The 12978-nt window shown below is 61.7% G+C and overlaps 2 protein-coding genes across 5 annotated transcripts; one reads left to right on the top strand and one right to left on the bottom strand.

The window, feature by feature from the left end:
- On the top strand, positions 1–2877 carry HSFX3 (heat shock transcription factor family, X-linked member 3). Its single transcript, XM_035725541.1, has 2 exons — positions 1–1706; positions 2136–2877. Exons 1-2 carry the CDS (start codon positions 1218–1220, stop codon positions 2727–2729), a joined length of 1083 nt encoding a protein of 360 aa, XP_035581434.1. The 5' UTR covers positions 1–1217; the 3' UTR covers positions 2730–2877.
- A 931-nt stretch (positions 2878–3808) lies between these two features.
- LOC118356518 (protein EOLA1-like) lies at positions 3809–10529 on the bottom strand. 4 transcript variants are annotated; one of them, XM_035725542.1, is made up of 5 exons: positions 10420–10529; positions 6623–6847; positions 5747–5893; positions 5356–5638; positions 3809–4478 (listed from the first exon to the last, which is right to left on the bottom strand). In XM_035725542.1, the coding sequence occupies exons 4-5, from the start codon at positions 5606–5608 to the stop codon at positions 4255–4257; spliced, it is 477 nt and encodes a 158-aa protein (XP_035581435.1). In that variant the 5' UTR covers positions 5609–5638; positions 5747–5893; positions 6623–6847; positions 10420–10529; the 3' UTR covers positions 3809–4254. The 4 variants fall into 4 exon arrangements, with proteins under 4 accessions (XP_035581435.1, XP_035581436.1, XP_035581437.1 ...); XM_035725543.1 differs by lacking the exon at positions 10420–10529 and adding an exon at positions 10190–10284; XM_035725544.1 differs by lacking the exon at positions 6623–6847 and having other exon boundaries at positions 10420–10526.
- Positions 10530–12978: the final 2449 nt, after the last annotated feature.

Genomic DNA, 12978 nt, shown 5'->3' with positions numbered 1-12978 from the left:
ATGCTTTGTTTCCACAGAACAGACTATATGCTGAACCCCAAAATCAAGTAATTAAAAGGGGAAGTGCCAAGGGAGATCCAATTTGGAAGCGGGTGGCCAGAAATCTGGGAGAGCTGAAGCCAAACCACTCCACTGAAGAAAGGAGAGAGGGCTTTCGAGGCAGCCTCAAGGGAGGCTGAATCGGCCTGTCCGCGGGAGGACATTTGCAAAGGGCGAGCACAAGTGTCCCCAAAGTGAGCACATCTTGGGCCACGAGGAGAGTTCCTATAGGGAACAAACGGAGACTAAAGACAATCCCATCGTGATCTGGCGAGGGATGAGATCTGGGGACAAGCAGAGCTCAACAGGAGACCCTCAAGCTCGGCAGAGGCGGCGGCCATTCACTGACAAAGCCGGAGCTCTGGGTTAGCAGTGTGTCTGAGGTGCTGTGGGTAACACTGAGGTTGAGGAACGAGAGCAACGCTCTCACCGTTGCTCTCGCACAGCCCTACTCCGGGGACAATTTGACCCAGGGGCAAGGAAACAGGGTTCTTGGTTCAGGCCCATCTGAGCAGGACCAACTAACCAGCAGGAGCAGGTGGAAGAGACCAAAGCAGGAAGTGCGGGGGGGGGGGCCGGAAGAAGGGGGAGGGCTACCAACTGAGACTAGGCCAACCAGACCGCTGGGGGCTGCCAGCTTCTGAGAGAGACAGTCTCCCAAGGGCCCATCTGACCCAGGCCGACTTGGTGGTAGCCAAGGCAGGGCTACCCAGGGCCTGGCCCTTGAGCTAATCAGAGAGGCCACCAACAGGTCCCCCCCCGCCCCCCGCCGCCGGTCCTCAGGGAGTGGGAGTGCACCTAGGATTGTGGTTTCTCTACCCATCCAGGGCCCGGGCCCGGGAGGCATTGTGCCTGGTTGTAGACAGGAGCCTTCCTGGGGAACTCAAACCATACGTTTGTTTACTTGTAGAAAAGAGAGAAGCTAGGGGCCTGTACCCCTCCCCTCCCCCACACTTGGCCAGGGCTCCCTCTCCAGACCAGCTCAGAGCCGCCTTTGTGACATCACATGACAAATAAAGGGGGCGATGACTCAGGCACCCGGTTGCCTGACTACGAGACTCCAGAATTTGGGGGACAGTATATATGGGGCACCCCTGTACCGGCCGAAGGCATTTCTGACTCGAGAGTCAAGTGAGACGGTCTCGGGGTGAAAATGCTCCTGATCTAGACTTAGCGCCATGGCTAGTCAGAGTACCGACGAGATACGCCCGGTCAAGCTGGCTCCGCCTGGTGACGGAGAGTCAGCCACAGCGGTCCCATCGACTTCCTCCCTGGGTCCAAATTTGGATTCCAGGGAGGTTTTAGAGAAGCACGAGGACCCGGCTGTGAGCCGAGATCCAGATCCCCAAGACAACCCACAGCCAGAGGCCCCAAACCTGGGTGCCGCCAATGTGGGACAAAACATTCTCGGGCTTTCCTTCCCGAGAAAGCTCTGGAGCATCGTGGAGGACGACGCCTTCCCGTCCGTGCGCTGGAATGACGACGGCGACACCGTGATCATCGATGAAGACCTTTTCCAGAGGGAGATTCTTCACCGGAGGGGCCCAGAGAGAATCTTTGACACTGACAGCTTGAAGGGGTTCATCTGCCTAATGAACCTGTACGGGTTCAGCAAAATACGCCCAGACAGCCCTTCGGTTCGCGCCCCGGGGAACGGGAGGATGACGGTAAAGTAGAAAGTCCTCGCGTCTCCCCCGCCCCCGTCTTCTGTCCTTCCAACAGCTTCCTAGTAGACCCAGATGAAGGATCTCCCGAAAGCGTTTAATTTCTTAGTAATCTTTTAGTAACGTATTTCTCTATGCCTAGACAGAAGCCAGGGAACGTCAGATAGGTGCGTGAACACCTTAACCTATGCACGCCGTGTCGTTGGTGAGCTCAGGCTCTAGGGCGTAAGGAACCTCGCAGGCAGCCTCAGAGGACCTCTCCTCCATAGTAGAGCTAGGCCATTATCTAGGCCATTATGTCCTCGGGGGGGGGGAGGGGCAGGGAGTAGTGGTGGCCCTGGTGGTGGCCGCGGTGGCCGTGGCAGCGGCGGCGGCAGCAGAGGACACGATTCTTTCCTTCCAGAATGACTAAAAGGACGAATCTCGTTTCAGATGTACCGCAACTCCAACTTCCAGCGAGACAGGCCCGTGCTGCTCGAGAATATTCAGAGGAAAGGTGATCCGAGAACCGGCACCAGGTGGCTAGGAAGCGGTGCAACACCTCTAAAGAGAAAGAAGCAGGTGGCGGCGGCGACAAGACGTTCCCCACGATTCCATCACAGCGAATCCAGCAACGAGGACAAGGCGGGCCCCAGAGAAGCCCCAAACGTTCAGGGACCCAGCGGCACCCAGTCCTTTGGCTTCTCCAGTATCTGGTCCCTGAGCAGCGTAGCCAGAAGTGCCATGGAAAATCATGGCCCAAGTGAGCAGGGTGGCCCAAGTGGGGAGGGCACCTCCAGGAATGTGATGTTTGTGCCCCTGGCTACTGCCAGAAGGGACGGCGCGGGGGAGCTGCCCACCGCCCTCCCGGCTTACCCAGATGACGGGTTGCTGATGTCGCTGTACAACACCTGCTATTCCATCCTGCTGGCTGGCCTTTCTGTCATGTCCCCAAACGAGGCCCCCAGTGAGAATGAGGAGGAGGAGGGTTCCTCAGATTACAAGTGTGCACTCTGTGAACACTTCAAGGACGACCCGGTTCCCTAAGCTCACAGGCCACGGGCGACAGATAAAAATCACCATTGTGGAACCCTGACTCTATTCCTGGCCTTAATAAAGAAAAGCAAAACTCCGCAGGAGTCAATAAACAATGACACCGGCGAGTCTGTGTTCTTTCTAACTTGCGACACCACGCACACCTCATCGGAGAAACCCGAGGAGGCTGGGAATCCTGGCCCAGGACCGGGTCTGGCCCCCGTGGGTCCTCTTTGCTTTGAAGCGGCAGCATTTTCACCCACTCGGCCAAGGAGCTGGCTGGGGAGTGTTGAGGCAGGCCCAGGAAGTTCTGGTCGCCTGAGCCTCGCCTGCCGGTCAGGAGAGACAACAGCCTCGCTCCTGACCTTGGCGCCGTCCCCCTGTCCGGCGCTCGCGCAGCTTGAGCCAGGAGGGGCCTTCCTCGTGGGTCCCCTTGGGATGCCAGGGCGAGTTTCTGATCAGCAGCTGAGCGCTTCTAGCGCGGGGGCCAGGGGCCTTCCAAGGAGGCCCACCGAGAAGCAGGGACGTAGGACCCCTTTAGTCGAGCTCAGAAGACACAGGCCATTCCAGTCGATGGTGGGGTGGGGGTGGCGGGGTGGGGGGGGCGGGGGTGGCCCATCATCCTCATAGGTAACAACCACTAGAACCTTCGCTATGGAACACACAAAAGCCAACAACAAGAGATTTCCCACAAAACAAACAGCACAACTTGTCACTTTTCCATCAGGGCTGTATTTAGGATCCTTCCCTTGCACACGAAGCAGCCGTGCCACGTGTGTAACACGCACCCTTCACGGGCCAAGGGACGCTTTCACAACAGAGCAAGAGTCATCTGCGAGGACGGATGGGCGCTCTGTTTCTCAGGCTGAGGTCCTCGTCACCGTGAGCGGGGCCGTCCGTGGCTGGCCACTCCCTCCCGGGCCTTCCTTCGGTGCCCACTCCCAGCCTTCCCACAACATCCCCTGGACGCTGTTCAAACGCTCTCTGACTTTTGACCAGAACAAAGAGCGGGGGAGACACTAACCAGTTCTCTCAAAACGCATTTTTTTGTTTTAAGATTTTATTTATTTATTTCACAGAGAGAGACACAGAGGGAACACAAGCAGGGGCAGAGGGAGAAGCAGGCTCCCCGTGGAGCATGGAGCCCGACAGGGGGCTCGATCCCAGGACCCCGGGATCATGACCCGAGCCAAAGGCAGACGCGTAACGACTGAGCCACCCAGGCGCCCCAAAACGTATTTCTTTGTGCAACCCAAATTAGTCGCGGTGCAAAGGCCTTTACAGCAGCTTTCCCTGTCTCCTGAAGCTCCGAGTCCTCGAGCCCGTCGAGGAGCCCAGACGGGCAGCTCACAGGGAAAGTCCCGCCGGCCCGTCCCCCGCACGGGAGCGGAGAAATCCGTGCCCACGAACAGCACGCAGCGGCAGCGCTCTCCGCGGCAGGGCCAAGCCAGACCAGAGCTGCGGTCCCCGCCTGCGGCACGATGGTCATCCCACGGGTCATGACTTAGCTGGGGTTCTCCGTAACCCTGCACGCCCCTCAGGCCTCCTGCCCCGAGGGGAGCAGGTGCTCTGGGATGTCTACCTGGAAGAGATCCTTTCCGCCTTTCCGGGGGATGGGCTCCAGCAACCACCTGGGGTTCGAAAACGCCGTGAGGTACTTCTGCTTCAGGCCGGTCAGCACAGCTCGATTTTCCAGTTCCACGACCTCATCGGGAGCTAAGTCCTCTGGGCACGGCAACGTTTCCCCAACGTCAACAAGCCCTGTGCACAAGGAGAAGCGCGCACTGGTTTTTCCTTCCAGAAACCGAGGCCCGCCTGACGGAGAACACGGTTATTGAAAGCTACAACCACCAGGGACCACGAGGGTCTCCCCAAGGGGCCACGGAGTACACTGGGCCGCTCTGGCCGAGCATCTGCGACGTGCCAAACTCTGTTCAGGGAATTCCGGGTGAGGCCGAGGGACGGAGACAAAGAAGTGGAGGGCCTTGTCCTCAACGACCACACCCAAGCAATGGGCTGGTCCCAGCCAGACTGCTCAGGGCAGCAGGCGGAGGTCAGAAGGGCTCCAGACGCCAGGGGGAACAGGCCATCAGGTCCCCGAGCACTTTGGCAGGTGGCAGGTGCGGCGGTGGGACCTGACCCACCCAGGGCGCAGGGAACTTAGCTGGGATGCGGGGACGGTGGGGGTGGGGCATCCGCCCACGAAGCCAGGCAACAGCCTGAATCTGGAGGCTACCCCAACCCACGCCGGGTACCGCGGTCTCCGCCTCCCATGGTCTCTGCCGCATGTACGCGCACGCACACACGGACGCACACACACTCGCGCGCAAACACACGGCTCTACACATACACACGCACAGGCCAGTGCCACGTGGAGACTCGGAAGCTGTCCCTGCCTCTCAGATCGAAAATGGGAACCGAGGCCCAGAGCGGACGCAGGGTCCCCCTGAGGTCGTGGGACCTCGGCAACTCCCCCCACCCCCAGCCCACGGCCCCCTGCTGCCCCTCTGAACGGTGTGTCGCTCGGCTCACACACCAAGCAGTTCGAAAGAAAACAAGCCACAAAACTCCCGAGCTAGATCCCGCGGCGTTAGCCCCTGGAGGTTGTCTGAGCAGCATCTGGCCTATCATCACTTGCCAGCTATCACGCCACGGCCATACTTCTCCCCTTCCCGAAGCAAGGCCTGAATCTGAGCGGGGGCCATCCCCAGCCTCTCCACCAGCAGCCTCCTCCACGTGGCGTCTTCCCAGTCCCTCTGGGCGATGTGGACGGCGATGGTACAGTTCCTGTGGCCGCTCAGCAGAGGACGCCAACGCGTCTCCACGGTCTTGACCCCGTTTAAGACGAAACCTGCGTAAGGCTGCCGGAAGGAGAGGCAGCCGAACTGCATCTCCCTACAGCTCCTGGGGCCTCCCCTGGCCTGCGGGGACACGGAACCACGAACGTCAATGAGCATCATGCCCAGCGCTCCAAGCTCATGACCCGCGGGCAAGGCCTCGCCCCAGTGTCCCCGGGGTTGCCTACTGACCTGGGCGGTGGGGGAGCCGAGAACCCTGGCTCCTTCTTCCTATCACGACACAGTCAACCGACAGGCCCAAAGGAAGGGGCCGGGGATCAGGACGACGTGTCCATCAGACGGAGTCTTGGGCGAGCTCTCGGACGATGGCGCAGACGGCTAGAGAAAGGCACGGCCGGGACAGCACGTGGTCAGTGCTACAACAGAGGCCACGGAGCCCCAGCAGAGGACAGAGGGGGACGGGCCCCTGGGTTTCACGACTCGGCAAGCTGGCTCTAGCCCCCTCCCAGCACAGACAGGGCCACTCCTGGGCCTCGCTTCTTCTCCTGCCAACCCACTCGGGTCCCTGGCCCTGCCACCGCCGAGACACTGCAGATCCCCGGGCTCCTGTCCCGGGGCGGCGGAGCACAAATCCTTGGGATCTAACCTCGGCTCAGCGCTGGGGGCGCCCCGCGATCTCAGATGGCCCCGGCCCCTTTGGGTGCCACCCTCCTCGGACCCCTTCCTGCCCCACTGCTCTCCACTATCAACAGACACCCCCAACCCCGACCCGAGCCTAGAGAAAGGAAATACAAGAGCAGGAACAACTGGTCCCGGGGCGCACGCACTGCCTCTATGCCAGGCACAGGGGAGGGGCACGAACCACACACCAGAGGACTCAATCCTCAAATCACCCGCTACAGCAGCGCTACCATCACCTCACTCCGTACCTGAGAAGGAGGTGCCGAGGAAGAGACAGATGGCCCATGACTGCAAGGGGATCTGAGTGCATGTACCCCCTGCCCTTGCACCTGGATTGGGGGGGGGTCCGCCCTCCTCACGGGAGGACAGAGCTGTGCAGTGGGAAGAGCGGGGCCCCGGGCCTGAACCTCAGCTGGGTCCCGGTACCTCACGGAGCCTCCGTCTCCAGCGTGGCTGCGAGGATCGGGGACAAGGTGCCAAGGGCGCCTAGCCCAGTACATGACACCTAACAGGACAGTTACAAACAGTGGCTGCCCATCATCATCATCATCGGGCCTGGGGCTCTACCCTGAGCCCCTGAGTACCACCTTCTCCGGTTCATCTCTGCTCCCAGGTCCTGAAGTACATAAACCTGGCCTCAACGGCATTCTCCTGTTGAAGAAACCACATCCACTCTCAAAGACAAGGCCCCGTGACCAGCAAGGCTGCCTCATGTTCACCCCCTTCCCAATGCACCGTCCTGCCTGTCCCCACGTCCAGACCCGCTGCCTTCCCTCTGTCTCTCCGGCCGAGCCGCCCTCAGCTGTGCTCTGGGGCCTAGCCCTGTGGCTCACTCCGGCGCCTGGCTCTGTCCTGCTCCTGCTCAGGCAGCCTCCCTCCCGTCCCCCAGGAGTAGGTGGTCCCCTCTGCAGAGAGCCACACCTGTGTCTCCCTCAGGGCAGGGACAAGGACCGCTCCCCCCGCCCCCCCCCCCGGGGTGGGGGGGGAGCCCCCACACAGGCCTCCAGCTCCTGCGGCGGCCTTCTCCAAACCTGTGCATAGCAGAAGTCCCCCCAGAACGGCCGTCTATACTCGCAGCCTCTACTTCCTCGCCATGCACCGCACCCCACCTTCCACGAACACACCCTCGACCCGCCACGTGCCCGTCCTGTCCTCATCTGACTCGTGGCCGGACAGCCCGGACGCGGCTGACCGCCTCTCGTTCCCTTCTGCTCAGGCTTGCACATCGCACGCTCGACTGCTCTGCCCCTGTTCACACAGGCCATGCCCGCTTCGTCTCAACTTTCCACAGCCAGCAGCCCCGGGTTCCCAACCACCGCCACCCCAAATCCGCTTCCGTTCCACCTCGGCGAGTGGTTTACCACCAATCTGTTGTTGTTCCAGTCCCCCTGACCTAGCAGCCGCCTGCGCTCCCTTTCCCGCACCCGGCACTCACATCACGTGGGCGCCGGTCCCCAAACCCACTCAGAGCCCGACCCGACTCCATCGTCTGCACGGCCACAATCACAGCCTCAGTCTCCCAAGGGCCTGCTGCCCTCTCGAGCACCCTCCTGGTCACCCTCTGCCTTGCCGCTGGAGCGCAGCACTCCAGGGTCCGCACCGAGGACAGAGTGGTTCTGGTACAGGAGTGATCCATCATGTCACTCCCCTGCCACAACCTTCTAGGGGCCTCCTGTCCCGTCCAGGACAGATCCACACTTCTCGCCAGGGCCCAAAGGCCCCACGTGATCTGCCCCCCAACCGCCCCCCCCCACCCCCCGCTGTCTGCTCCCTTCACCCCTCTACTCACCACCCTGCAGCCACAAAGGCCTTCCTTCCATCCCCGGAACACTCCAAGTTCATCCCTCCCTCAGGGCTTTCATAGGTTGTCACGGGTGGCATTATGTCCCCACCAAATTCGTGTGTTGGAAGTCTCAATCCCCAGCACTTCAGAACATGACCTCATACGTAAAGGAATTTCGGTCTTTACAGACCTTGTGAATGCAAATGAGCTCAGCTGGGCAGACCCTCACCCAGTAGGACTGGTGTCCCTTTAAAAGGGTGAAGTTTAGAGACAGGCATGTGAAGATGCAGGCAGAGATCTACAAGCTATGGGATGCCAAAGACGGCCAGGAAACCACCAGAAGGTGGGGGGCGGGGGGGGAGGGACGGAACATATTCTCTCCCAGCTCTCAGAAGAGGCAAAATCAGCCGAGGCCTTGCGCTCAGACTTCCAGCCCCCAGAAACGGGCGACGATGCATTCCCGTTGTTGAAGCCACCCAGTCTGTGGTAGTCTGATACAACCACCCTGGCAAGCTAATTCCGAGGTAGGTGTAAGCTCTGTCCTGGACGTCTCCACAGGGTGCACACTGATTTCTCCATCAAGGGCACACCCGGCACATTCCTTCATGTCTGTACATCTCCATCTATCATCTCTTTCACTGTCTGTGTGGCATCCCGTGGTTGGCCGTCCCACAGTTTGCTGAGTAGTCCCTTACTGACGGAGACTCACAGACTGCTTTGCACTTCCTGCCACCACAGAGGACACCACCACAGACGCTCGTTGGCAGAGGACACGTTTAGAAGGCGGCGAGGGTCACGGCATGCACATCTGAGATGCTGATACAGGCCAGCACATCGCCTTCCACAAAGGCTCCCCTGTGCACGCTCCACCGACCACGGACAAGGGCTCCACTTCCTCACTCCTTTGTCGGCCCTGAGCATCCTTACTCTGCTTAAGCTCTGCCAGCCCGATGGGGGACAAAGGGTCGCCCTGTTCGCTGGGTCCGGATTATTCACGAGGGAGGCTGGATATCCCCCTGCGGCCTGGCCCTTTCTCTTTCTTCTCGAGGGTATATAACTGGACTGCAGGTTTGCCTCATGTCTGCCATTCAGTTTCTTGGCCAACCTTTTTCTCATCAGGGCCACAAAGACACAAGGAGAACTGAACTGTGTGGGCGGAACCCCTAGAGGGATGGAACTGTAAAGCTGCCCTCCTGTCTCACCACGCAGAGTACCTGCTTTGTGGTCTGAGGAGGAAACGCTATTCCACTTGTCTGGGCCTCTTCACCCGCACAAGGACCGGGGCGGGTGGGGGGGGGGGGGAGAAGAAAAAGTCATCCGGTACAAGAGGCCAATGTTGGCTCATGTGCCAGAACAGGTCTTCTACTCGGCAGGGGTGGGGGACCACTGGGACTCAGGAGGGCCCATGGGATGGGAAACACCTCACTCAGGGTGTGGTTCTGCTAATCACATGATGCCCCAGCCAGCAGCTGAGAAAATTCTCACCTTAAGGGACTGTGTTCTCACAGCCTAGCAGCCCCCTTATCCAACAGGAGAAAGGTGACACCACTCCCTCACATTGTCACAGGGGAAGGATTTGGGGGCCCCACGATCCCGTTCCCCTCAATAAAATCCTGAGTAGGCCCCACTGGGAGGAGTGCCACGGGTAACCAGTGCAACACCGCACAGCCTGCGACCTCAGGTAGGCCACAGCCTGGGGGCCAAGGGGAGGCGGGAAGGGACGCAGTGAGGGAGGGCTGGGGCTCCTGGACCAGCATGCTCCTGTTTCTCTGGGCACAGGTCCATTGCCTGCACATGCACTTAGAAGGATGGCGGGCGTGTGACTGTGGCGGGAGGAGGGGACAGGGAAGGGTGGCCTGCGCAGCTCTGCGCCTGCTTCCAGATCCGCCCCCCCAAGGCCCGGAAAACCCCAGCCCACAGGTCCCAGCCCGCGGAGGGCCCAGCAGGCCTCAGCAGCAGGGGCTTCCTGGCTCCCTCTGTGGCGGGCGGGTCTCCTGGCACCGAGTCGCGGGCGCCCCTGGCTGACCAGGCTGCGGCCACCAGGCGGGACCGTCCGCTTCCGCGTGACCCGGCGAGGCGGCCAGCGCCCGCACGACCGCCTCCCACGCCCAGGCCGGGAGACGACGCGGGCCGCGGAGAGCGGACAGAGCGCTCGGCCCGCCTCGTGGCTCTCCCGCCATCGCCGCGGCCCGGCACCGGGGACCGCTGACCGGTGACAGGCGTCGGCGGTCCCTCAGCTCACAGGCTGGCGCAGACGCCGGCGCCCCTTCTTTGCGGGGCCTACGCCGGCTCGAACCCACGTAACGCACACGGAGGTACGAAAACACGCCCGTTCGCAAGCGCGTAGGCACGCAGCCAAGCAGTTACGTACACACGCACTCACGTACACACGCACATAGGCGCGGAAGCCCCGGCCGCGGGGAGACGTGTGTGGACTCACCCGGCCCGGACTCGCGGGGAAGGATCCCGGTGGATCGGGAGGTAGACGCGGGCGGCTGGGGCGGAACCGGAAATTAGAAGAGAAATGGGGTGGGGGAGAAGGGGCGGGGCTAGGCGAGCGGGGGGGCGGATCCATGGGCGGGGCTACGGGAGGCGGGGCGGGGGGAGGAGTATGGGGGGGGCCGACCTGTGGGAACGAGCGAGGGGAGGAGCTGTGAGACAGGGTTGCGGGGAGTAGCTGGGGCGCACCTGCAAGAGGGGTGAGCGCGGCGAGTGAGAAAGAGTTGGGTAGTACGAGCTCGGGCAATGAGCGGGAAGGAGCAGGGAAGGAGCAGGGTAGGAGCAGGACCGAGCTAGGGGGAATGTTGCGGAGAAGGAGCTGTGCGAAGAGCACGGTGGGCCTGAGGAGGTGTCCCGGGGGGGGGAGGTGCAGGGGGGATCTGGGGAGCGCTGGGGTAACGGAGCTTGGGGCGGAGCCACAGGAGAAGCCGGGGGACCACTGGGGATGAGCACCTGGGGAGTAGCAGGGCGGAGCTGAGAGGAGGAGGCTGGGTGGGGTGGAGCTGAGGAAGTTGGGCAGGCAGTGTTGGGGAGGAGCGGGATTAAGTTGGGGAGGTGGCGATGGACGTGGAGCCTTGGGAAGAGCTGGGAGGTCACTGCAGAGGAGGAGCTGGGCAGTTGTAGGGCAGGGTGGGGGACTCTGGCAAGGCGAAACCGGGGGAGGAGTAGGGGGCGTGGCTGGTGGAAAGCTAGGAGAGCTGGGGCTGAGCGCGTCGGAGCTGGGAAGGGGCAGGGAGGGAGTGGCGGAAAGGTTGGCGAAGCAGCTGCCACCGGGGGGTGGGGCTGGGGGAAAGCTGGGAGGAGGAGCTGTGGAGGTGCCAAGCGGCGTTGGGCAGAGCAGAGCGATGTCCGGGAAAGCTGGGATCAGAAGCTGGGGACGAGCGGGGCAGGGTTGGTGGGTAGCAGCTGCGGGGAGCAGGACGGGGCTGGGGAGGGGTAGGGCCAGTTGGGGGAAAGCTGGGAGGAGTCGCTGGGGCAGGGCTAGGGCGGAGCAAGGCGGGCCTGGGGATGCTGACAGGAGGTGCTGTGGAGGAGCGGGGCGAGCTGGAGGAAAGCCTGGGGCAGGAGCGAGGGCGGGCAAGGGAGGAGCTGGGTGGGACCGGTGGTATAGCTGGGAGGAGGAGCTGCAGGGCCGCGGGGCGCGGTTGGGGTGTTGCAGGGTGGGACCCGGAAGATAGCAGGGAGGCGGAGCCGGGGAGGAGCAGGGCGGGACTGGTGGGGTGGTTGGGAGGCGGAGCTGGGCGCAGTGCGGAGGGACGGTCGGTGGGCTGGGAGGAGGAGTTGCGGTGGCGGAGCCCGGGCGGAGAACCCCGGGACCAGCGCGGGGCTTGGGGAAGGGGCGGAGCCAGGGCGGAACCTGGGCGGAGCCCGGGCGGAGAACCCTGGGACCAGCGCGGGGCTTGGGCAAGGGGCGGAGCCGGGCGGAGCCTAGGCGGAGATCCCTGGGGACAGCGCGGAGCTTGGGCAAGGGCGGCTCCGGGGCCGAGGCCAGGCAGTGCCCTTCTGCCTCCCGTGACATAGGCGTCCGGTCGGCGCCGCACCGGTAGGCAACAGAGTGGCATCCTCAGCGACCTCCGGTGACCCTCAGAATGGACCCCGGAGAGCGCGGAGGCGGGGAGAGGGCGGGACCTGTAGCTTGAGTCCTGCACCTGGGCGCTGAAGGCCGGGCGGGCTCTCCTTCCAAGCCACCCTGGGACGGCCAGCGGGGGTCCTGAGGGAGGGGCTTTATATGAACCTTTTTTGCAGGTGAGAAGAGAAATTCCTCCTCTGTTTCCTGCTGCCCCTCAGACCTGACCTGAGCCAGACAAAGCCAGCTTCCCTGTCAGAGCTGTTTCCTGTCCTCTGCCTCTGAGTCAGAGGCTCAACACACTCAGTGTCCCCGTGCTTTGCTCCTGGGGTCCCCTTCCTCTCACCCTCCTTCCGCATTTGCTTGGTGACCAAGTCCTGTGTCCCTGCCTCCCACATGCCTGATCAGAATAAATTCTCCTCTTCCTGCCCCCACTGCTATCTCCTGAGTTCAGGCTTGTGGTCTGGGGCTGGTGGCTTTTTTATTATTTTTTATTTTATTTTATTCTGTTAATCACCATATAGTACCTCGTTAGTTTTTGATATAGCGTCTATAATTCATTGTTTGCATATAACACCCAGTGCTCCACGCAGTATGTGCCCTCTTTTTTTTTCCTTATTTTTTTTTTAAGATTTTATTTATTTGACGGAGAGAGAGACACAGCGAGAGAGGGAACACAAGCAGGGGCAGTGGGAGAGGGAGAAGCAGGCTCCCCGCGGAGCAGGGAGCCCGATGCAGGACTCGATCCCAGGACCCCGGGATCATGACCTGAGCCGAAGGCAGACGCCCAACGACTGAGCCACCCAGACGCCCAGGACGTGCCCTCTTTAATACCTCTTTAATACCCATCACCGGGCTAACCAATTCCCCCCCCCCCAGTACCCTCAGTTTGTTTCCTGAGATTAAGAATTCCTCCTATCTGTGAGATCATGG

Source organism: Zalophus californianus, chromosome X (genome assembly GCF_009762305.2).
Source record: "Zalophus californianus isolate mZalCal1 chromosome X, mZalCal1.pri.v2, whole genome shotgun sequence".
Taxonomy (NCBI): Eukaryota; Metazoa; Chordata; class Mammalia; order Carnivora; family Otariidae; genus Zalophus; species Zalophus californianus.
This window is presented reverse-complemented; position numbering and strand designations above follow the sequence as displayed.